Consider the following 26,101-nt stretch of genomic DNA (forward strand, 5'->3'; position numbering starts at 1 on the left):
CTGGATGAAGCCTCCCATGGGTTTCCCAACAGCCAGTATGCCTTACCAGATCTCGTGAGGCGTCGCGATCAGGATCCCGGCCATAATCGGTGTGATCAAGCCATGCTCGCTTAAGTAGGTTTTAAACGTACTTAGGTGAGCTCACCCAGGATCCAGCAGCCTCCTGGATCTGCTGGCCTCCTCGGGGAGGTCACAGCCGGGCACCATTCCGTATTGGTGCACACAAACATGGGCCAGACGGAACAACACACGGGGCGGGCGGGGGGGGGGGGGGGGGGGGGGGGACCTCGGTTCATCGTAGGCCCCAGGGAGGACCTCGGTTCATCGTAGGCCCCAGGGTAGTCAGGGAAAGTGCGAGGTGGCTCTCTGGCCCTCCACCTGTAATGAGGGCACATTGGCATTGCCACCCTGACACTGCCACGGTGTCTTGGTGGCACTGCAAAGCTGACAGGAACAGTGTGCAAGGGTGGGCCGGTTACAAGGGTAAGGGCTGAGTGGGGCCATGCCCATTAAAGGAGGGTGGGGGCGGTTGGGGGTATAACGGGTGGGGGGTTGAAGGCAGGTAAGAAGGGGCTTCTTGGTGGTTGGGGGGTTTGAAGGGTGGGAGGACCTGGAAAGTGAGCTTATAAGCGGGTATGGTTGGGCCTGAAGAAGGAGGGTGCCCAGGGAAACCCCCAATGGCCCAAAAGGTCTTGATTTCTCAGTTTTGCGCAATTCTCTGCCCGATTTGCGTTTCCAGATTGTGAAATGGCGAATTCAACCCAGGAAGCCATAGAGACAAAAATAAAATTGGAGAGAGTGGTCGCCTCACATCCTTTAAAAAATACCTGGATGAGTACTTGACACATCATAACATTCAAGGCTATGGGCCAAGTGCTGGCAAACGGGATTAGGTAGGCAAGTCAGGTGTTTTTCATGTGTCGGTGCAGACTCGATGGGCTGAAGGGCTTCTTCCGCAATGTATTATTCTGTGATTCTGAAGGTTCAAAATGTTGCACTTTAGAAGTTGCATATTTAATTTATTTGGTACTTCAGATGGCATACCTCAGGACTGAATTTTTGGATTCATTTTTGATATTTATGTCTTGCTAACTTTATATGATCGTAGTCCATGAGTATGTAAGAGGGGAAAGCAAAACCAATTCTAATTTTGAGTGGTGCCCTTCAAACAAAGGGCCACCATTTGAGAAGAGGGGACTAAGTGAAACAGCTCCCAAAAGGTAATGCAGAAGGAGCAAGATAAGAATCAATTGCTGCAAGCATCCATGTGAAATATATGAAATAGCAGAGGGATTTACAAGGCCATTTCTAGTTTGCTCATTCTAATTTACAGTAAAGTGGAGTGCTTATCTCGTTACAGTTCACATAGGCACTGCTCCATTCAGCGTTGCCTTGGTTAGTGTTTGATATTCAGTTAGATCATGTCTGATGCAATCATTGTTGTATGTTGGAAAAGTTAGAAAATTAGCCTATCTATCAAGACCAGTATTGGCGCGCAATTTACTGTCAAACTGAAAGTGAGGCTGTTGCCACTCGTCATTATTTATGCGAAAATGGTGCAGCCACTTGGATGCACATTGGAACTCAAACATCCATAAGGTGCTGTCCTAGATGTGCTGCGACTGTTACCTTCACAAAAATGGCATCTCGCGATCTGTCTCACTATTGAAATGTATTGAAAGATGTAAGGTTGTTGGTTTTGAACAGTGAGCTCTCGTTCTATCTCTCGTGACTTTTATTGTCCCCTTCGCTCATGTCCCAGATGCCGAATTTCCTTTAATGTTTCATTATCACCTTGCGCTTCCAGCACCCGGCGACATTAAAGGTTTTAAAATCTACACACGCAACTGCAAATCTAACTAATGGCAACCACCATTAGCAAAACTACCTGTAACAGTATTATTGCCCAATATTGAAACAGTGATCCAGTGGCCAGGAGATAAGTTGTTTAAAAATACAAGTATTGTGAAAATTCATTGCATGGAACAATGAAGGATGCTGTATTTTATTCCAGGTTTTAGTTGAACTAAATTTAATAATTTGCTTCACTTTAGTTTCAAGTCAACCCTTTAACCTTGGAACTGTGTGGAACAGTAATGTTGTTAATTCCGGGCATATTTGAAACCAACACAAATTTATGGCTTGAAAATCTTTCTTTTCGGTTGACTTTAAGGTTGCTGAGAATGTCGCAGGGCATTCTCAGCTGGAGAATTGAACTAATTTATCCCAGTTGGTAATCTCGCAGAGCCCTGCTGTTCACTATTTATAATGACAGCAGAAACAGATCTACAGATGAATGATTGTATCAATCTTAAAATAATTCACTGTATTAAAACAAAATCAAATTTGTACTCCTTGGTCTACATTTATCACTTACAAGTTAACTAATGAAAATGTTGTATTGAGTGGCAAGCCCCAGCTGTTGGTTGAGAACTCCGTGAAGTTGAGAGAACAGCATATGGGTTTGACTATAAAGTGAGGTTCAACTGGTGCTACTGTATGCAGATCTGCTGAAGCGATCTCAATGTAATAAAGTTTTATCTTTATCTAAGGAGAGGGAAAGCTGCACATGAACACAGTTTTATTTCGTATTTACTTTCCACTGGGGAATTTGTCAACCGAAAACAAAATGTCTACTGTTAAATGCAATTTGCGATTGGACAGCACTTGCTGGATAATCCTGATTGCGCTAATAGCTACACAAACAGGCAATTCAAGATAATTCAAGCTTGTAAGGTAATTAATTTATGTTTCCCTGAAGCGATATACAGTTATATGCAGGGACCCAATTTCAGCAAACAGAATAAATATGTTCAGGCTTTGCACCTTTTTATAATTACCCAGAAACATGGGGAACCTATTGTTCCCTGTTGCTTTCTCCATGGCAATGTCTCGGCCAATCAGAGTCAACTTGCCAACCAATCAGCACCCTTTTCTCCTCTGGTATTAATGGCTGCGATTATTTAAATTATGTAATTCTTGTGTTTATCCTGAATAAAATTTGTCATTCGTGGGTTTATCCTGATGAGTGCAAGGTGAAAAGCTTTGGCAACATGTCTCTCTTTTCAGTAATAAAACAAGCCTCTCTTTTCAGTAATAAAACAAGTTAAGTACTTTGGTCAGGTTATTAACAATATAGTATGAGGCCTGGTTTTTATGAAGTGCTTTGCTCAATGACACTGAGCAATGTGATGGTTTTGAAGTTATGCCTATTTGACATTGCGAATGAAATTAATGCCTTCGGATCATTGCTTGGCCTACCCCAAAATACTACGACCTAGCATGAAATGAGAAGATGTCTGGTGTTGAAGATTGAGTGTATGTTGCAGCCAAAACCTGCCACAGCTGCATGATTTTGATAGACTGCAGGGAATTTTATAAACTGGGCTTTAAATCTTGTTAATCCTGAGGTCAAAGTTGTTACATTAACAAAATAGGCCTAAAGCAGCCTTCAAAAAGTACTAAGGTGCAATGTGCAATAAAATGCCAGAGCACTTAATAAACTTTTTATAACCAAAAATAGTTCAAAGGTGAATTTGTGAGTAGCATCAAAAGCTTGCTCTAATTATTGTACTAGATTAATTATTTCCCTACTTTTTTTGAGGTTCAGGGACTAGTACATTGGGAATGGAGGGGGGTAGATCAATTAATTGGGGGGAAGATAATTGTAATGTGCATTTAGCCCACAGCAGTTCCTCTTCCATTGCCCCTCAGATGGTCTGTAGAATTTCTGTCTGGAGTTTCTTACCGCAGATCTGTTTCAGCTCCAGTTGGTAAATTATAAAAACTGGCCACAGAACTTGCCAGTTCTCAACAGCATGTTATTCTGTACTATACTTGCAGTATTGTCACAGTTGTTAATCTTTCAGTGAGCGTCATCAGGCTTCAGTGAGGTTGAATGTATTGGCAGTCAACATCTGCCAACCAAGTTAGATGCTGTCAACACAAAAACTGAACAAAACCTCCCTGTAATTTTTTTAAATAAAAACTCTGGAATGATTTCAAAGCAGCAATCTAATCATTGGATTCAGCTGACAGTTCAAAACCACTGAAGCGTCAATCTTGTGGTTCAGGGCATCGTCTAAACCTCTCGATTAGATTAGTACAACGTAATTGCTCCCAGGCATCAATTATCCTCTGTATACTCCACAAAATGTATAAGGGCTTGCATTTGCATTGTAAAACTTCAAATGAATTGTCCTTTTTTGTGTGTGAATGGGGCGGGCTTTGGGGGGGGGGGGGGGGGGGGTGATCAGTGAGGGTTGTTGAAGTTCATGACCAATATTATTAGTGGTTGTCCAGTTTAAGTTTTAGATATGCAATAAGAAAGACTGCCCATTGGAAATTAAATTTAAGTGTTGTCAGGATTCCAGAAGGCTGTGCCTTTTGGCTGCAAACCAGTAGTAAAGGTTACACAGGAGGTTACACTGGATTAAATTTCATTTGGTTCTTGTACAATTTACGTGAGACCTCTGGCTGTTCTTTAGCTTGACTGACCGTCAATAAAAGACAGCTTAGTATTAGCCTTGGAGAAGCATTCGCTGAAGTAGGCAGAGGATTTTTGAAGTTGACAGAATGAAGCTTGAGGTATTGAGCAATCTTGTTGTTTGTGCTTGTAACTCTATATCTTGTGCTGGAAAATTACACTGGTGGCTTTATATGTTAAAGGAAAGCTTTTATTTCCTTTTGTGAGTCTGGCACTTAGCTAGCTTTATGACACTCCAGTGAGAACCTTGTCCTTTTAGCTAATGAGTGAAATATTTCTATTATTTACTGACTCAATAAAATAGAGAAAAAAAGGGGAGAGCTCAATGCATTCCAAACAGTGTGTGAATGTCAGGTGAATCGACATTCTCTTGTTTTAATTTTTCAAAACGAGTTATCTGAGCATTTAGGCTATTTTTCACACATTTTATTCTACATTGCTCACACCCTTAATACATCACTGAACAATTGCTCCCTTGGATATGCTAATCCAAACCCAGTTTTTAAATGGCTCACTGTTGCATGGAATGTAGATGAGAACTGGGCATGTTAAATTGCACCGTATAACCATTGAAATTGCAATATGTCAGCCAGTGGTTAGATGTAAGATGATGGTGGATATGCATTGTTTTTATTTTAAAAAAACATACAAACTGAAGTTAAAATTATGCATTGTTCTTATCACAAACATTCCTGTTTACCATCTTTGTTTTCTCCAAATTGGCTTTAGATATTTTTTAACTTGGGCTGAATGGTGAACTGCAGCACCTGGTGTTGACAGAGCTCAACTTGGCTCATTTATTCTGGAGTATACTGACGAATAAACCCTATTTTTGAGTCTGCTGCCAGGACAAAAGAACCCCATTTAATCTAGTCGCATAAACTCAGGGAGCCACTGCACGGATGGAAGGCTGCAGGACTTTGAGTAAAGATCAGACAATTAAACAAACAGCTAATTTTTTTGGAGGGAATAGATTTTGGCTGCAATTGTTATTGAATGTACAAATCAGAGAATCAGTTTATTTTTTACATGTGCACAAATCACACAAGATTGGGGTTACATTGCCACTTAGACTTGGTTCTTCTGGACCTGATGTCATTACATCATTATGTATGTTAATCCAATGCCTTGCTGTACACCTGCAAATTGGTAGTGTGATTTGAAATCCCACTGCAGGGACTATAACATCTACCTTAATTAGTCATCTGACTCTCGACTTGTACCGCCACATTTGCATTATTATGAAGTGGAAAAGTGGCAATATATCTGCAGATTTAAATGAAAAATCCCCTAAATAGTTGGTGTCTGGCAAGGAGCTACTGTAAACAAGCTATCAGACTTGATGGGCTCGATAGTAAAATCTTAATTAATGGGTAATGTTAAATGCTTGTTACCCATGAGTATTTTATCAGCAGTGTATTCTGCAGGTTAAACATTTAAAATGTAGTCTTGAAGCTTCAGTGGGAGCATGACAATAAGTATTTATTTTTAAGCAAATATCCTTCTTTACCTTCAATTGATAAATTGCTATGGGCACTGAATACTCAGTAAACACTGTATTTATAATATCTTTGTTTTCAGTATCATGAGCATTCATAGGATTGTACAGGGACATTGAAAGGAATGTTCTTTTGAACACAGCTGTTATGTCTTCACAGAGCAATTCCCTGTTGGTACCCGATGGTCTGCGAGGCACAGATAAGCGCAGGAATGGGCCTGATTATTCTAATGATGTGAAAAAGAGGAAGGTTGATGATAAGGATTCCATGAGCCACTATGTAAGTGCATGCAGTCTAGGCTTGAGAAACATGCAAGCTTGCCTTCAAGTGCAGAAACTAGCTTTTTGTTAGTACATCGACAAGGGTGAAAGCTCGTGAATAGTCTGTATAATATCCAGAAATTAAATGAAAAATTAATTAAACACCATGTAATACTAAACGTAAGAAATTTGCTCAGTTAGTTTATCTGCTCATTTCCTAGAATCGTACAATTATGTATCAACCATTCGGCCCGTCATGTCTTTCGAAATAGCTTTTAATTAGTCCCACTCACCTTCTCTTCCTCACAACTCTGTATATCCAATTTTATTTCAGAAGTTTCTATTGAATCTGTTGCAACCACCTTTTTCAGGGTAGCGCATTCTGGGTCATAGCAACTTGCTCTGTTCAAAAAGTAAATTTTCCCTCGTCTCCCTTTCTGAATTTTTTATCAGTTATCTCAAAGACTTTGGTTACTGACCTCCATGGCAGTGGTAACTGCTTCTCCCTGTTAATTTTTTTTGATGAAATGCTTTATGTGCATGGGGGATGCACACTTAGAATATCATTAATGATGAGCAAAAGCGCAATTGCGTCGGCAAACATTTTTGCGGGAGAAACAATTTGGGCTGAGTAAGGAGGAGGAGGAGAGAAAAGAGCGGGCTGAAAATACACTGGCCTGAATATTAACATGAATGGAGGCTAAGAGGAAGCACTCCTACTTCTGGCTCACAAACAGTCCTGTGAAGGTGCTTGCCTTCTCCCCACACATCAGTTGCTAGGTTTCCCATTTGGGAAAACCAGCAATACACTTCATAACCTGCAGAATATGTTAAAACAGAGGCTGCCAATTTCATCAAAATAAATACATTGCTGCCAACCACCACCTTCTGATTGAGTTGGCAGTCCACCCTTTGTCGATCTTCTGTTCACTCCAGAAGTGGGCAGGTTCCTGCAGCTCAGAATTTTCCCCGATTTAATTCCATCCACACCCAATCTTTTAAAAATAAATTTAAAGTACCCAATTCTTTTCTTTCCCAATTGAAGAACAATTTAATGTGGCCAATCCGCCTACCCTGCACATTTTTGGGTTGTGGGGTTAGGACCGACGCGGACATGGAGAGAATGGGCAAACTCCACACGGACAACCCAGAGCAGGGAATGAACCCAGGTCCTTAAAGCCTTGAGGCAGCAGTGCTAACCACTGCACCCATCCACACCCAATCTTACGCACCTACTAATTAAAATTTGCCTGCTATTTCCTAACCTCTGTCCACTTAATAACTGCCTGTAGTCTTGAGTTAAAAGGTTCACTTTGTATCTGATGAATGCATGTTATTGCCACTGGGTTGATCAAGCCATTATTCCTTTTTTTTTAAGTATATCTGAAAATATTTATCTTGTTTTAAAGGACAGTGATGGAGATAAAAGTGATGACAATTTAGTAGTGGATGTTTCTAATGAGGTTTGTATTTCTTTAATTTTGCATATCATGCTATTCAATACTAAAATTAATCACCTTGCTGCAATGTTTAAATAATATTTTTGTGTTGAAAGGAGACTAGGTCTAAAATTCAAATGTTATGTAGAATTTCCCTTAAAATAAAGGACAATGAAATTTAATACAAAACAATAAGCATATTACATTATTTTCATGCAACATAATGGCCCTTGCTTTCCCTCTTTCCATATTTTAAATATGCTTATTTGTGTTGAACAATGGTTCCATGAGTACTGGAAACCCAAGGGGTGATTCTCCGAGCGCCGGGCCGGAGAATCGCCACAACCGCGCCCCGACCCCAGCGCGCGATTCTCCGAGGTGCGGAGAATTGGCGCCATTTGCGTCAGCGTGTTTGGCACGGCGCCGGCCGCTGGAATCGGCGGGGCCGGCGATTCTCCGAGCCGAGCGGCCATCCAGAGACGACAGAGTTCCGCCGGTGCCGTTGACCCCTGGTCGCTGCCGGCGGGAACTCTGCGGGAAGGCTCGGGGGGGGGGGGGGGGGGGGGGGGGGGGGCCTGTGGGAGGGGGGCTCCTTCACCGGCGGGGTGTCCTCCGATGGGGTCTGGCCCACGATCGGGGCCCACCGATCGGCGGGCCGGCCTCCCCCCACCCCCAGGACTACTTTCTGGCGCGGTCGGTCCCTGAACACCGACCCTATGTTGGGTCGGGGCCTGTGCGCACAAGAAGTTCCCCGCGCATGTGCAGGATGGCACAGCCCAACTGCGCATTTGCAGGATTGAGCTGGTCCAACTGCGCATGTGCGGTTTGGCGCAGCACCCATTTGGCGCTGTGTAAGGAGGCTGCAGCGGCGTGAACCAATGCAGCGCCGTGCTGGCCCCCCATGGGGGCCAGAATAGTTTGTGCCCAGGGTGGGCACTGTTTGCGCCGTCGTGAAACGGGACGCCGTTCACGACGGCGTGAACACGTGGCCTCCATATCGAAGAATCGCCCCCCCAAATTCCCAGACTTAAGAATTTTGGAAAGTTATTGGATTGGATTTGATTTATTATCACATGAACAGATGTTTTGAGACTAGTTTTCCTCAGGGATCCATCTTTTTATCACTGCCCTTTGTGATATTTAGATTTATTGTTCTGCATACAGTCCAGGCGATCGTTCCATACATGAAACATAGAACATTCGATAAATACACAATGCAAATACATAGACATAGATATTGGGTGAAGCATACGGAGTGTAGTATTACTCATCAGCAAACTTGTAGATATAATTGGAGGCAAATTCTGCCACGCAGTTATGTGTGTGTAGGGAGTATAGAAGGGGGCCAAGTGGGTTGCCCTGTGGAGCCCTGGTATTGAGAACTATCGTGGAGGAGGTGTCGTTGTTTATCCTTACTGATTGTGGTTTGTGGGTCAGGAAGTCGAGGATCCAGTTGCAGAGGAGCCAAGTCCTAGGTTTTGGAATTTTGATGAATTTGGTTGGAATTATGATGTTGAAGGTGGAGCTGTAGCCAATGAATGGAAGTCTAACCTCGGAGTCATTGACTATATTTGATTATAAAGGGCATTGCAGCTGAGCTTGATCCTATTTTCAATTGATCTCTACCCACAAGCACTATTCAGCACTTAATAGCAACATGAGCAGAAACCCTGACTGAAATTTACCCCCACATTTTGTTCCAGGCGCTGAAGCTAATTGCCTCCTTGCTGAGATCAGCAAATATTCAGCACAGGGGCCAAACCTTGGAACTTCTCCACATAATCATTTGTTTTTACCGCTAATGTTGGAGTTCTGGTGAAGTTTTTTTTCTTGGTTTCGTTTTTCCATGTTCGTGTAAATGTATTGACTGTAGTGTGATGTGCTGTCGAATGACTTCCCCTTCTATTGTCATATGTATCATGGTAAAATATATACCAGTCCATACATCTAGGCATCTTCTGGAAGCCATTTCAATGTCTCATCTCCCATTTTGCTATGCTGGGATGGAGCGTAAACTCCACACAGCCAGTCACCCAAGGCTGAAATTGAGCCTGAGTCCCTGGCGCTGTAAGGCAGCAGTCCTAACTGTGGTGCCACAATGTGCCCATTCTCGGGCAGGGAAAACAGAGGGTAGACCGCCAACAGCACTGCCAGGTTTTGCCATTGTCTTTTTAAACCCTTTACCACAAAAGGAATTGGGTGGGTCCCACTGCATCATGCTCGTAGAGCCTGCCCCACCAACAACTTGTGTTTTTAAATGACCAAGGCACCATTTTTAAAGGACACCCTGATATAACTGAATAAAAATTGAACTGCACCATACCCACCGACCACAGATATTCCACCCCTCCCGTCATGGAATTCCTCCCCGTGCCAATTCACTCTGTGATCTGCATGACCCCCTTCAACCTAGAGCTATATTCACTTGTGTGCCTCCAGCGGGTTCTGCTTGCCAGATGCGCATCATGGGGTGTGTCCTCACAGCGATGTGAATGGATATTTTACATGGAGGGACTATCAGGCGTAATATCCTTATATTGATGTTTAAATTGATACACTTTTGAAGTTGAAATTCCTGTTGCATCATTAGCGGAGGTCCCAGGTCAATCGATTAAATAAATCTTACCAGCATAAGAGTCCTTTTGGGATTCCTGCTCGATTCTCCAACATTTTCCCCCCACCCCAAAATACAAGAAAGGGAGCGGGAAATCCCTCCTCTAGTATTTTACCTCATCACTTTAACCCTAACGCAAAGGACACCACCTTGATTCTCCCCTTAAAATGCATCAATGTGAATTAATCCACTTCCCCTTCCATCAGCTATCATTGAAGGTTTTGAGATGGATTCCTAATTAGTGCTATATTACAGGTAGTTTTCCATTATGTATAGGCAAAATTATTGCACTTTGATTCTATATGGCACCACTATGTCAATTATAGAGAGGAGACTTTGACCTGAATTTTAGCCAGGGGTGAGTGCCCAGCAAGGAATATGGGGAATGCTATTATGAGGCCTAAAGAACAGGTTTCCAGGATGTCTCACAGCATTTGATTGTGCAGTTGCCCTGAGTGAGTTCCCCATCAAAACTAGTTGGATTGACAGGCTGGAGGCCTTTCAGAGAAGAAGCACATTTCAAAGGGCTGATGCTTCCAACAGCAGATGGAAGAATGAGATAGGATATGGGGTGGTGCTGATCACGAGAAGGGTGGGGAGACACTTAGTGTGGTGCCTAGTTCTTGCACCATCAAATAATCCATGGCACGGAGACAGGCAATTTGGCCCAAACTGGTCCATGCCAGTTAGAATCTAAACTAACCCCATTTGCCTTAATTTCACTCTTATCCCTCTAAATCTTTCCTATCCATGCATCTGTCCAAATGCCTTTTAAATGTTGTCAATGTCCCTGCCTCAACTACTTCCTCCGGCTGCTCAATCCATATATGTACCACCCTCTATGTAAAAAAAAAAAGTTGTCCCTCAGGTTCCCATTACTTCTTTCCCCTCTTAACCTAAACCTATGGCCTCTAGTTCTCGATTTCCCCAACCCTGGGAAAAAGACTGAGTGCATTCACCCTATTCATGCCTCTCATGGTCTTATACACATCTATAAGATCACCCCTCAGTCTCCTGTGCTCTAAAGAAAAAATTCCTAGCCTGTCCAATCCCTCCCTGTAACTCTTGTTGAGTCCTGGCAACATCCTTGTAAATTTCTTCTGCACTCTCTCCAGTTTAATAACATCATTGCTATCACAAGGCAACTAAAACTAAACACAATACTCCAGGTGTGGCCTCACCAACGTCCTGTACAGCTGCAACATAACTTCCCAATTTCTATACTCGATGCCCCGACTGATGAAGGCCAGCATAGCAAAAGCCTTCTTCATTGCCCTGTGATTCCACATTTAGAGAACCATACACCTAAACCCGAAGGTCCCTTTGTTCCACGATACTCCCTGAGGTTCTACCATTCACCGTGAAAGTCGTACCTTGATTTGACTTTACAAATTGCAAAACCTCACACTTATCTGTATTGAACTCCATTTACCATTTCTCGGCCCATTTCCCCAGCTAATCGAGATCATGCTGCAATTTTTGATAACCTTCCTCACTGTCTACAAAACCACCTATTTTAGTGTCATCTGCAATTTTACTGATCATGCCTCGTACATTCTCACCAAATCATTGATATAGGCAACAAACCACAATGGGCCCATCACTGACCCCTGAGACACACCACAAGTCACAGGCCTCCAGTCCGACAAGCATCCTTCCACCATTACCCTATGATTCCTACCTTCAAGCCAATTGTATATCCAATTTGCCATCTCTCCCTGGATTGCAAGTGATCTAACCTTCCAGAGCAGCCTACCACATGGAAATTTATCAACGGCCTTACTGAAGTCCTTATTGACTGCATCTACCGCCCTGTCCTCACCAAAGAACTCTAACAAATGTTGTGAGGGTAGCATGGTGGTTAGCATAAATGCTTCACAGCTCCAGGGTCCCAGTTTCGATTCCCGGCTGGGTCACTGTCTGTGTGGAGTCTGCACGTCCTCCCCGTGTGTGCGTGGGTTTCCTCCGGGTGCTCCGGTTTCCTCCCACAGTCCAAAGATGTGCGGGTTAGGTGGATTGGCCATGCTAAATTGCCCGTAGTGTAAGGTTAATGGGGGGATTGTTGGGTTACGGGTATAGGGTGGATACGTGGGTTTGAGTAGGGTGATCATTGCTCGGCACAACATCGAGGCCTGAAGGGCCTGTTCTGTGCTGTACTGTTCTATGTTCTATGTTCTATCTCCCATGCACAAAGCCGTGTTGACTACTCCTAATCAAATCCTATCTTTCCAAATGCCTTTACTTCTTATCTGTCAGACTCCTCTCCAGTAACTTACCCACCACAGATGTTAGGTTTTACTTTGCAGCCCTTCTTAAATAAAGGCACAGCATTTGCTACCCTCCAGTCTTCTGGTACCTCACCTGTGGCTAACGATGATGCAAATATCTCAGCCAGGGCTCCCTCAATTTCTTCTCTAGCCTCGCGCAGTATTCTTGAACATACCTGGTCAGGGCCAGGAAATTTATCCACCTTCATACATTTTAATACGTCCATCACCTCCTCTACTGTAATGAGAACCTTCACAGGTTCCCAAGTCTTCATGGCTTTCTCCATGGTAAACACAGAGGAAAAATATTAATTGAGAACCTCGCCCATCTCCTGCGGTTCCACACACGTGTCCAATTTTGGACCTTGAGGGGTTATTCTTTTTCCTTTAACATACTTAATGAATTCCTTTGGATTCACCTTAATCCTCTCGGCCAAAGCTACCTCATGCCCTATTTTTGTGCCCTCCTAATTTCCTTCTTGGGTATACTCCTGTATCCCCTGTACACCTTCAGGGAATTCCTTGATTCTAACTGCTTGTACTTGAGCCATGCCTCCTTTTTCCTGGACCAAACCTCAATATGTTTTGTCACCTAGGATTCTCTACTCCTGCCAGCCTTGTCCTTCGCTCTAACAGGAATATATAGACCCTGAACTCTAGCTATTTCACTTTTAAAGGCCTCCCACTTTGCCATCGAACAAGCTACCCCAATCAACCCTTATCAGCTCCTGTTGAATTCCATCAAAACTCGCCTTGCCCCAATTTAGAACTTGGACCTGTGGACCAGTTTTGTCCCTTTACTTACAATTTTATAATTAATAGAACTATGGTCACTAGTCCCAAGGTGGTCCACCGTACCTCAGTCACTTACCCTGCCCTATTTCCCAAGAGCAAGTTTAAGTGTTGCCCTTTCCTGAGTAGGACCTTCCACATATACCTGAGGAAACTTTCCTGAACACACTTAACAAATTCCACCCCATTTAAGTCCTTAACACTATGGCAGTCCCAGTCGATGTTAGGCAAAGTAAAATCCCCTACAGTGACAACCCTAATACCACTGCAAGTCTCCCCAATCTCCCTGCATATTTGTTCTTCTAATTCCTGTTGACTATTTGGGGGCCTATAGTAGAACCCCAATAAGGTCATTATCCCCTTCTTAATTCTTGTCCCACCCACAAAGCCTTGCTGGATGATCCCTCAGTTATTTCATCTCTGACTGCTGTTGTGATGCTTTTAGGGCAGCACGGTAGCACAAGAGGCTAGCACTGTGGCTTCACAGCGCCAGGGTCCCAGGTTCGATTCCCCGCTGGGTCACTGTCTGTGCGGAGTCTGCACATTCTCCCCGTGTCTGCGTGGGTTTCCTCTGGGTGCTCCGGTTTCCTCCCACAGTCCAAAGACGTGCAGGCTAGGTGGATTGGCCATGGTAAATTACCCTTAGTGGCCAAAAAGGTTCGGAGGGGTTATTGGGTTATGTGGATAGGGTGGAAATGAGGGCTTAAGTTGGTCGGTGCAGACTCAATGGGCTGAATGGCCTCCTTCGTACTGTATGTTCTATGTCTATGTCAACTCCCACTCTTTTTCCTTCACCTCTGTCCTGTCTAAAGCACCTGTACTCTGGAACATTAAGCTTCCGCCTGTCCCTCCTTTAACCACGTTCAGTTATGGCTATGCTATTCCAGTCCCACGTACCTATCCATGCCGTGAGTTCATCAGCCTTACCTGTCAGTCCTCTTGCATTGAAATAGTTGCAATTTGAACCAACAGGTTATCCCCGCTCCATGCCGTGCTCTTGCCTAATATGTCTATTTAGCCTTCCGTTACTGAGCACTGCATCTCCTTTCAGCCCCTCATTTGCTTCCCAGCTGCTGAGGCTCTCACCCCCTACCAATCTAGTTTAAACCCTCCCTTGTAGCACTCGCAAATCTGCGCCCCCACCCCGAAAGGATATTCATCCCCTCCAATTCAGATGTAACCTGCCCCTCTTAAACAGGTCACCTCTGCCCCAGAAAAGATCCCAGTGATCTAAGAATCTGAATCCCTGCACCAATTCTTCAACTACGCATTCATCTACCATATTCTCCTGTTCCCCTCAGTAGCACATGGCACTGGAAGTAATCCAGAGATTACCACCCTCGAGGTCCTGCTTCTTAACCTTTTTCCGAGCTCTCTATAATCACTCCTCGGGACCTCATCCCTATTTCTATTTATGTCATTTGTGCTAACGTGCACCACAACGTCTGGCTGCTCACCTTGAGAATGTTCTGCAGCTGCTCCAAAATATCCTTGACCCTGGCACCCGAGAGGCAACACACCACCCTGGACTCCTGTTTTCAGCCACAGAATCTCCTGTCTGTCCCCTTAACTATCGAATCTCCCATCACTACGGTCGTGTTTACCTATACCTTTTCCTGCTATGTCCCAGAGCCAGTCATAGTGCCACAGATCTGGCTACTGCTGCTTTCACCTGAACGTTCCCCCCCCTCCCCAACAGTATCCAAAACGGTATACTTGTTTACAAGGTGAATGGCCACAGGGAATTCTTGCACTCTCTGCCTGCTCCCTTTGCCTTTCCTAGTGGTCACTCTGCTACTCTTTGCCAGCACCTTAGGGGTGACCACCTCAGTAAAACTCTTATCTTTAAAGTGCTCAGCACCCAGGATGATCCTGAGTGCATCCAGCTCCCTAACTCGGTCTCTCAGGAACTGCAGCCGGGTGCACTTCCCACAGGTGTAGTCATCAGGGACAATGGAATTTTCCTTGAGCTCCCACATTCTGTAGGAGCAGCATATCACTGTCCTCATTGCCAGCCCAACTGCACCAAGACTAAAGAGAAAAGTTAAGAGAATGTTACCTGAGATTACCTGTATTCTGCAGAGGCGCCACGAGCCAAAGTCTCACCACTCAAGCACTCTACTGCATATTTTCTAATAGTGCACCTCTTTCTTTCTCCCTCCCTTTGTCTTTCTCTTGCTTGTGGTCCTCACAGTGACTTTTTTTTGGTTTGAGGAGGAGGGAGGGGGGAAAAAACACTGAAGTGGAGTTTGGGCTTTAACTATCGCTTGACAACAGCTCCTCCAGAAAACACTTTCCAGAAGCACTGACCACCCAATGCAAATCTTGCCCGCAACAGTCAATCAGCTTCACAGCTCTGCTGGACTTGCCTCCACTTGAACACGGAGGGTGTCTTGCTGAGACCCACATTCTGGAAGCACTGACTGCCTGATGCAAATCTTCCCCACGACAGCCAATCGGCATCACTGCTCTGCTGGACGCTTGCCTTCACACGAACACGGAGGATGTCATGCCGAGGTCCACTTTTTGGAAGACGTTAATGGGAACAGCTTTTCATTCTAAACCATATCCAAACATTATCCAAATTTTTCATCACCTTGTACACCTCAGTCAAATTTCCCCTCAATCTCCTTCCAAAGGAAACAACTTTTCTGACCTAAACTGTAGCTAAAATCTCTCATCCTGGGAGCCAATCTTGTAGATTTCCTCTGTACCATTTCAAAGAACTTCCTGAGGTTTGGTGACCAGGACTGTATACAGTACTGTAGTTCTGACGTAACAAGAGCTTTATGTATGGGTTCAGCATAACATTTCTTGTATTGTACTTATTATTTCTTATTTATGAAGCCCACAAGCCTACATGCTTTACTAATTACTCTCAACCTTTCCTCTCACCTTCCAAGATCTGTGCTCCTGACCCCCAGATCCATGCACACTTTTTATTATCATGCTATTTTGTCTATATTGCCTCTCTCTAAATCTTCTTCCAAATGCTTCACCTTCACCTTCTCTGCTTTCATTGCCATCTGTCATTTTCCTGACCATTCTGCTGCACTATTTCCTCTTTCAGTCGATATGATATCATCTTCACTGTCAGCCACACCTCTTAACATCATTGTCTACCGTCCTTTCTGAAAAACAACCATGTACCATGATGAGCAGTTTTCAGTCCTTAAGCCAATTTTTATCCAAACTAATACTGACTGTATGAATTGTGTTAACCAACCTTCTAAGTGGTACTTCTATTAATTTGTGGTGGCATAACTGACAAAATGATATTGCATATGTATATGTAGGACCCATCATCGCCACGTGGCAGTCCTACCCATTCACCACGTGAGAATGGCTTGGATAAATCTCGCCTACTCAAGAAGGATGCTTCCAGTAGCCCGGCTTCCACAGCATCTTCTGGCAGTTCCTCATCCCTCAAATCCAAAGAGCTCAGCCATGTGAGTACCAGATGTAACCCTTCTCATTTAGATCATGCCAGAAGTTGCACAAAACAGTCGTTTAAGTCTGGAAATTTTGAAAATTGATATGTTGGCTGAAAAATGTTTTGGAGCAGAAAATATTTATGACTTTTGTTATGTGTAACAATATTGAATATCCAAGCAACCCATTCATAATTGTGGCTTTGCAATGATTTTGTGTAAGTTGCAAAATGACCCTATTGTTTTTAGAATAGGGAGTAAAGAATTGTGTAAATCATTTTCTTGATATTTGGCTTTGGAAGTAGTTGAAGCAAATCCTATTAAGATGAAACATTTATGCATTGTTAAGCCTTGGAGGAGATTTTTAAAAGCAAGATAATTAATACACAATTAAAATTGTGTACATATGATTGAAAACTGCTTATATTGTCAAATGTTTTGATCCTAGATTAAACTAGGAAGCAATTTATTATATACTGGCAGTTCTGTTAGCAGGTTAGATAAATTCAAACATTTCACATAGTATCAAGTTCAGATCTAACGGCACATGCTGATATTTATTGGTTCAAATAGCTAAGTTTGGTTTTACTGTTGTAAAATGCACTAACATTGTTACCCCAGGATGCCAATGCATAAGTTACCTTCTCTTTGCCGTTACATTTCCAGCATGTATTGGAAAGCCGTTTTTTAAAGAAGTATATTTATTGAGGTTTTCAACATTTTAACAAGCAACGCAACAAAACCAAAATTCTGGTCAGGCACAGCAAGCAAAAAACAAGGCTCCACTTACATGAATACAGAATGGGACAGAAGAACTGCAGTATAACGAATTTGATGCAATCATTAGACATAACTTGATGCCTCTATAAGCCCAAGCGGAGAACAAAGGAGAAACACGATAAGACCATGAAAACACAGTAAAATGGTAAACACCATATTATGCAGTGAATGCTCGCAATTGTCACGTCAGGTTCGGGCACGCACCAATATATATCTTCCTCAATTCCAGCAGCACCAGAGGCACCAATGATGCACTGCAACTTCCTCTCCTTGGACACCAGACCCATCTGTACCCAGGCAGGAACCAATCATGGATTCTTTATATGCCATAAAAAAAGGAAAATACACGAGAACCCCAGCTCTGTCACACAATGTAACATAGCCCTAGTCTCAGGTCCAGTACAGAAACAGCATCATTCCACACACTTAGACAGAGAGGACCATGTACGGGTAATGATCAGTGCTGCCAACACCTCCCAGGAAAACAAAAAGGAAGGAGAACTAGAACAACCAAGAGTGGATCACAGGATAACAAAGAATCTGGACCACACCATGAGTCTGTAATCCCCCGGCACACACCCATCACTAATTAATGAAGAAGAGAACAAGCTGCTCATTTAAACAAGAAAGCATCCTGACCATTGGCAGGGGCACCAGGATATCAACCGAAGTACAGGACTTGGCTCAACTCGAGGCCACCATGCATTGAAAAAGCAAAACCCAGACTCTTGGGAGATCCATAATAAGTGCCTTCGAGAAGGGACATCCCAAACTCCAGAGGGCAACAGGATACCAACCAAATCACCGGTCCTGGCCTTGCCCAATGCACATTCTGACGCACAGGAAACAGTATCCTCCAGCACACTCCAAAACATACACTCCAGCCAATCCTGCACCTCATTAACCACACCCATCACACCCAGGGCAGTGCACCACCCCATCGACACCAAAAGAAAATACACCTGCCCCAGCCAGGGAGATCCCGTCACCAAAGAAGGATCATCAGGACACCCAATAATTGGGCACCATGAAAGTTGGGGGGGGGGGGGGGCGGAATCTCTCCACTCCGGTACAATAAGGAGAACCTCCCATAGACCACCAGACCAGGATTCATAGCAGCACACTGCTCACCCAGATGAAAAGGAGAAGAAAAAAAGGAAGAACACCTGAGCAGACTTCAGAATATTAGCCACTGCAATCTATCATGATATTAAAGGAAATGACAACGTTGCTTCAACAGAGACATAAACACTGCTTCCACACGAAAAATCCAATCACAACGAGGAGGACACTACATAAGACCACTTGCAGGAGGGCGCCTAACTCCCCCATCAAACGTACCCCCACACGAGGGAAGGATTCCAACAATGTAGAGGCATGGCAAACCGTTTAACTCTTCAATAAATCAGACAAGGATTGACCAAACCCACCTTAGCGTGCGCTGCCACTCATTTCCTCCTATTCTAGCTCTAAGGAAAAAAAAGGGACTCAAAAAGCACTACAACCTCAAGGAACATCAGCAGGAACATAGTCCTCCCCAGAATACGTGATGTGCTCGTGCATCGAAGGAGTCAAGCACGGATTCTTAGATTTAAAATAAGAGAAAACAAAATAAAGACCCGATACAATTAGCTCGAAAAGAGGGCTATCTTTAATCTCCGTGAACACTTAACTAACTCTACCACCCAACTCCACACCAACCAACCACCCCTCACCCTGCCATGACTCCACTCATCTTCATTATAAATGTGATAAGAAATGTCCAAAGAGCTTTCTCTTCCCGTAACCACAAGGATTACAACACCTAATTAAAGAAAGGAGTAATACTGTGCATAGACCACATTTCAATAATCAAATCAATATGGGGCGGGATTCTCCGACCTCCCGCCGGGCCGGAGAATCGCCGGGGGGGGGGGGGGAGTGAATCTGGTGTCCGGTAAATTTCTCGAAATCAATTGCTCGAAAGCTATCGAATGATAGATTGCTCGAAAAGCAGTACTTCAAAAAAGGAATACCCAAGATGAACAAGGTTCATTACATAAAAAAGCAACTAATTTTTGTAAGAAAATAAAAACAATTAATTGGTTCAATAAATAATACCAACAATTACAATTCATAATTTTATTAGTCTTTACAATTTATAAAAAGTTTAAAAGATTTTAGTAAGAAAAAAATAAAGTAAAAATTCAGGATTGCCAATATATGTTGGCTACTCCATTAGTATGCAATATTGTGTGCAACACTTCTTAAATATTCTTCTTCATTTCCCGTTTCGTTATATTTTGATACAATATCCTGTAATCGTTGTGCGCAGTCACGGTATTTTTTTTCTGCTCCCAGCTGTACTCACACCTCCCACAAATTGTTCGATTTGCAACTCGTGTAAACTTTGCTCTCGCTTTAAGCCGTCTACAAACTTCCAAATCGACGGATGACAAGCACTTAGTTGATGTTGGAAACTGTTGTGCCATCCCTCAATAGAATTGTTCGTTTTCGGCAATCCTTCTTTGACGTAATCGAAACAGTTCCACATTTCATGTTTAAATATAGGAGTACGTCTACGGTTGTGTCTATACGGCCGACCAATCCACGTATCTTCAAAGTAATCCACTACTCCTTGAAGTTCATCTGGAAAAATCTCATTTCCAGTTAAAGATTCAAATGTTGCCACAACATTGGGTATCGGTATAAATGCCAATGCAGGTAAGAGACGAGCTTTAAAAGCAAATTCAGCATTGGTGTCATTGGCTTTAGGCCACTTCCTTGAATTTTTCTATAAAGGGTTTGACAAAAATGAAAAAAACACCCACGACATTTAGACATTGGAAATTCTTGTTCTATGGCCTTAACCATGGCCATTTCAAAATCAATCATTATTGTCAATGGCTGGAATATAGGGATTTTTTCTTTTAAAGCCATCAGGAACTTCCTATACGTTTCTTCAGTCTTGTTAGGTAGCAGTGCATATACAAGGGGTATAACATTACCTGATTTCACACCATGTATTGTATACAATTGAGCAAAAATCGAGGGCACAGTTTTAAATGTTCCATCAGCATACCAGTGCTCCGAACGTACTAAGATATCGAGATTCTTTTGGGTTGCAAAAATTAATATACGACCATTTGTGGGACCAGAGTCATAAATAAGGAATAAATCTCCTTTGCTGGTTTTTGTAAACTCTTCAGGGATATCAAGATCGAGGTAACTATTAGGCAAAGCATGTCCAACATTCTTTCTTGCGCGTGTATTACGTATGGTTCTTTTCATATTTTCTACTGAAGGGAGCTTCACAGCTGCAGCACCACTTACCTCTATTGAGGCACATGATACAATATATTGCGGTGTATCTCGACTATTCATCGCATGTTTTTTCACTTTCTCCATTGCTTTAGTAGCTTCAATTCCAGCAGCGTCTCCTGCATGGTTGTGATTCCCACTTTGTTTCGCGATACTATCATCAATAGTGATAACACGCGCACAACATTTTCTTGTTTTGGACATTTCACATTTCCAATATATCTTATTGTTCACCGCTTTGTCCTTAATATATAGGTGACCATCCAAACACAATTTCTTCTTTCCTTTTTCGCTCGCTATGAAACTTATATCCATCTTGAGGGTTCGAGGTTTCCAGAATTAATGGTATTTAGCAGTGGTGTTTAACGGTTAATTATTTATTAGTCATCGTTTAAAGAGTGAATTGCTTTGAAAGAATTGGTAATTAACGTTTAAATATTTATTAGTGATCGTTTAAAGAATGAATGTCGGCTTTCGAGCAATCTATCTTTCGATCAATTGATAGTTCGAGAAATGATTTTACGAGCAATTGACTTTGAGCAATTAGCTTTCGAGCAATTGATTTCGAGAAATTTACCTGGAACCAGTGAATCCCGCCCCCGCTGGCTGCCGAGTTCTCCGGCGCAGGGGTTTTGGCATGGGCGGGAATCGCGGCGAGCGGCGGCCACTGGACTGGCAGCGCCCCGGCGATTTCCCCGGCCCGCGATGGGCGGAGCGGCCACCTGTTTTAGGCCGGTTTCGCCGGCGTAAATTAGACCATGCACTTACCGGCGAACCTGGCTATGCAGGTGGCCTCGGGGGAGGGGGGGATCTGGCCCCGGGGTGGTATCCCCACGGTGGCCTGGCCCGCGATTGGGGACCACCGATCCGCGGACGGGCCTGTGCCGTGAGGGCACTCTTTCCCTCCGCACCAGCTACTGTGGACCTCTACCATGGCCGGTGCGGAGATGAACTCCCCTGCGCATGCGCTGGGATGACGCCAGCACACGCTGGTTCTCCCGCGCATGCGGCAACTCACGGAGGCCCTTTGGCGCCGGTTGGCACGGCGCTAAGCCCTTTGATGCCGGATGGCACAGCGCCAGCGCCGGCCTAGCCCCTGAAGGTGTGGAGGATTTCGCACCTTCCGGGCAGCCCGACGCCGGAGTGGTTGGCGCCACTCCTTGACGCCGGGACCACCTGCCCCGCCGGGTAGGGGAGAATACCGCCCATGGTCTTTGCTAGAACAGGATAAAATGTGACTCTCCCCCTCGTGCTCACACCTCATGCCCTTGCAGGAGAATAGACAACAACATATGATCAACAGCATAATCATAAGGGAGTAACGCCAAGGATTATTGAAGAATTGCAGGATAATAACACCATCTATGTTGCTCGATAAAACCATGACAGGATCATTGAGCACTCCTCAGGATCTCTCAAGGATACCATCAAACGAAGCACCTTCACTTACACCATGCCAGTGCCCAAGCGATCCACAACACCTTACGATGAGAACAGGATAATATAGAGCGAATGGTCATGGAGACTCAACCAGCTTTAGGCCTTGAAAACCGGATACACTTTGCTCCATCGAACCTGATATACCCAACCTCCAGATCAAGATTACTAAAGCATGTGTAATTTTCAAACTTCATCGGGAATTCGCCTCCCATTTTTCGACCGGGACGAGGCTCACGGATTCCTTGTCCAGCTCCTACATCCCATGCCCTTCTGCATAGGTGACACATCATGCAGTAGGATCTCAATAAATCAAAGGTGGGCCCTCACCAGAGTAAGTGTTGATCGAATACAAGGATTCTCCTGCGCTTCCACCATTCTCCTACGGATACCTCGCAAATCTATAAAGAGAGCTATAAAGGCCTGCACAAAGCTGAGATCCTCAAGGGAACAATATTCTCAATGGCGGCCATCATCCCAATGCACACAGCATTGCCGAGGCAAAGGTCCCCTCACCAGCAACAACACCACTGCCAGCTGGGCCCCACCCCACCCAACACTGATCACCATGGTCAAACGAGAACTCTTTATGTTTTAACTCCGCTCCTCATCGCAAAACTCCAATCGGGATCATCCATATCTATGCCAAAAAAAAACAAAATTATGAAACTTGCGCTAGAAAAAAATAAATGATTGAAAGAAGAGCAGAGCCAGAGCTCTCTCAAACGTAGCGCTCCCATGCTTGCATCACGTGGACCCACCCCCACACCCCCTCCCCTCTATCTTGTCAAGCATGGTTGAGAAAATCCTGCAATGATCTATAAACATCTTGGTCTGTGTTGGCGTTATTCTCTCCCTTCCCAGACTGCCCTGAGACACCAAAACCAGCTACCCTTCAGTATTAGCCCTGGCTCTTACCTGAAGCTGATCTGGCAAATTGAAAGCTGCTGTATAATACAAATGGGAACTTCCGATCTCGCAACACTGAGGTCAGGAATTCCTGAACTAAGCAGTATTATTCCATCTCTAGGGCGCCGGCAGCTTCAAGTAACAACTGGAACTTACTAATTGTAGCTGGTTTATCCTTTCTGAGAATGGCCCTTTGCTTTTTTTTAAGCTTTTGGGAGTCCTGACTGGCATTTTTGTCTATAGGCCAGGGATCTGGAGAGGAATAACACTGTTCTGCTGGTTAACCTTTTGTTGAAAAAAAAAGAATTTTGTAAGCACATGGGCAATGTTGCAATGTTATGTAATTGAAATAATATGTCACTATTATTTCATGAATGTTAATGTATACTTTAAATATAATTTTAATGCAGCATGAAAAGGCCAGCACTCCAGTGATGAAATCTAGTACTCCAACTCCACGAGGAGACATGCCAACACCAGGCACAAGTGTACCTCAAGGACCACGTCCAAGCCTCTGCAAGCCTCCAGGGATGGACTCATTACGTAACTAATTTATTATCCTTTGTTTAAAAATAATAAAGCATCGGAAAAATGATTTTTTACCGTTTGTTGTCTTATTGGTATTCAAAGACTAATTTGAGATAGGAATGTTGTAAAACATAATCTAGAATGTTAATTTAAATTTGACACGATTTGGTAGATTTATATTATGGAAAAGTTACTGTACTTTTGTGATTATTTTGTAAACTGTACTGCAAAGATAAATGTTTTAATGATTGTGTCGTGTAGATTTATCGTTGAATCTGAAGCATAATCTATATTTGGCAAATACTAAAATAAAGTAACCTTATTTCACCATTACTTTACAGCCTCAGCATTAAGGCCACCTTTGGCAGTACCAGGACCTTATCCTTCACCTTTTGGGATAGTGCCTCATTCGGGCATAAATGGAGAACTAAGCAGCCCAGGGGGTTATCCAGGCTTGCATAATATTTCACCTCAGATGAGTGCTGCGGCAGCAGCAGCTGTCGTTGCCTATGCGCGGCCCCCAATGGTAAGTCGAATATCCCACACAGTTATAAAGTTTCTTCCCTTTATTCAAAAAGGAGCAGCAGTAGTAATAATAATAATCTTTATTAGTGTGACAAGTAGGCTTACATTAACACTGCAGTGAAGTTACTGTGAATTAGAGGACAGGTTAGAAATCAATAGGTTGTACCCTTGGTCTATAAGATGTAAGATCCCACATGGAGTAAACATTGTGTAATTTTGATCACCCAAAACCTGCTGTTTTCAAGGCGAATGCTAAAAGTGATTCTGGCTAGCATGAAAATTAGTTATGAGGAAATGTTGAGAATATTGATGTTTTCTTTGTTAAAATAAAGGGTTGGGTGACGTTTAAAAAATTTTTTTTTAAAAATTCTATCGCATCTGTAGCATAGAAAATAGTCGTGACGCAATTCAGAGGTGTAAGGAGACAAAGATGTTGCTGAGCCAAGGAAAGCGATTTTAAGGAGAGGTGACTAAAAGCTTGGCGACAAGAGGTTGATTTTAAGTAGGGTCAATTTGACTGAAGGCTGGCATCTGTGATGCTGGAGACCTTGAGAGGAGGTCGAGTTGGATTGTCCACTCAAGAGGTTCTGGGTGAGGATGTTGCAAATGCTTCAGCCTTATCTTTTGCACTGGCATGCTAGGCTCCACCATCACTGAGGATGGTAATGGGAGTCTCATACTGCAATGTGTTGCTTAATTGTCCGGCACAATTCAAGCCTGGATGTGGCAGGGGTGCAGAACTTTAAAATAATTAGCTGCTTGTGGGAGTATTTAGCTTTCCATGCTTAGCATGCATGTAGTCCTAGTTGTTACTTCACCAGGTTGCATTCATTTTTAGATATGCCCGATGCTGCTCCTTGCATGTTATTCGACACTCCAAATTGAACTAGGGCTGATCCCCTGCCTTGATTGTAATGTTACAGTGAGGGATATGCCAGGCCAAGTGACTGCAGAATGTCAAGTTATACAGTTTTTCTGCTGGCGATGGGCCACAAATTCTCATGGATGCCCAGTTTTAAGATATTAGATTGGTTCAGAATCTATGCCACTTAACACAGTGGTAGTGCCACACACTTGATGGAAGGGGTCCTCAGTATGAAGACTTAACTTTGTCTCCACAAGGACTGTGCTGTGGTTTGACCAACAATAGCAATGGAATGCTCTGTGACACAAAGGTGGTGGGGGTGAGGTCAAGAAGCTTTTCCCCTCATGTTGGTGATAAACATGGGAGATTTTCATTTGCGCATACATATATTGGAAAAGATAAATTGACAGGGTGGCTGTGGAAAGGATGTAACAGTGCTATAGAGCCACCCTTGGTGATGGATACATTATTGAAATACAATCTTTACCCTTGAGGGCAATCTACAGGAGGTTTACAGCATGTATTTTACCTAATGTTGTAAGACTTCATTCAACATAGAGTCAATGTTGATGACTCCCAGGGTCACTTCTTCTTAATGGTATACCTGGTGAGATGTTATTTCTGTTTGGACTGTGCTGCCATTACCAGGGATGTTGCTCGGTAAGTCTGGTACATTAGCTCAAAGGTATGTTCTGTGAGTACAATTATTCTGGCAGCACCAATCCCCAAATGTAAGTGAGAACTTTGCAAGGTTGACTGGTTTGAGCCTGTTTTTATTGTATCCAAGGCTTAGGTCGATGTCAGATTGTCTGTTCAATTTACTCTGAGACTTTTTATGCAGTTAAGTACAACTGAGTGACTTGGGGCTGATTTAGCACAGGGCTAAATAGCTGGCTTTTAAAGCAGACCAAGGCAGGCCAGCAACGCGGGTTCAATTCCCGTATCAGCCTCCCCGAACAGGCGCTGGAA

The 26,101-nt window shown here is 43.5% G+C and overlaps 1 protein-coding gene across 6 annotated transcripts in view; it reads left to right on the top strand.

The window, feature by feature from the left end:
• Window positions 1-26,101, top strand: part of LOC119970378 (transducin-like enhancer protein 1) — a 133,180-nt gene that overhangs the window by 72,519 nt on the left and 34,560 nt on the right. For 5 of the 6 annotated variants that reach the window (XM_038804894.1, XM_038804896.1, XM_038804898.1 and 2 more), the window contains 5 exons: window positions 6,145-6,264; window positions 7,655-7,708; window positions 16,654-16,806; window positions 23,625-23,757; window positions 24,084-24,268. In XM_038804894.1, coding sequence (XP_038660822.1) covers window positions 6,145-6,264; window positions 7,655-7,708; window positions 16,654-16,806; window positions 23,625-23,757; window positions 24,084-24,268 — 645 coding nt within the window. The remainder of the gene's footprint in view (window positions 1-6,144; window positions 6,265-7,654; window positions 7,709-16,653; window positions 16,807-23,624; window positions 23,758-24,083; window positions 24,269-26,101) is intronic. The other variant, XM_038804895.1, reaches the window with a different exon arrangement.

Source organism: Scyliorhinus canicula, chromosome 8, assembly GCF_902713615.1.
Source record: "Scyliorhinus canicula chromosome 8, sScyCan1.1, whole genome shotgun sequence".
NCBI lineage: Eukaryota > Metazoa > Chordata > Chondrichthyes > Carcharhiniformes > Scyliorhinidae > Scyliorhinus > Scyliorhinus canicula.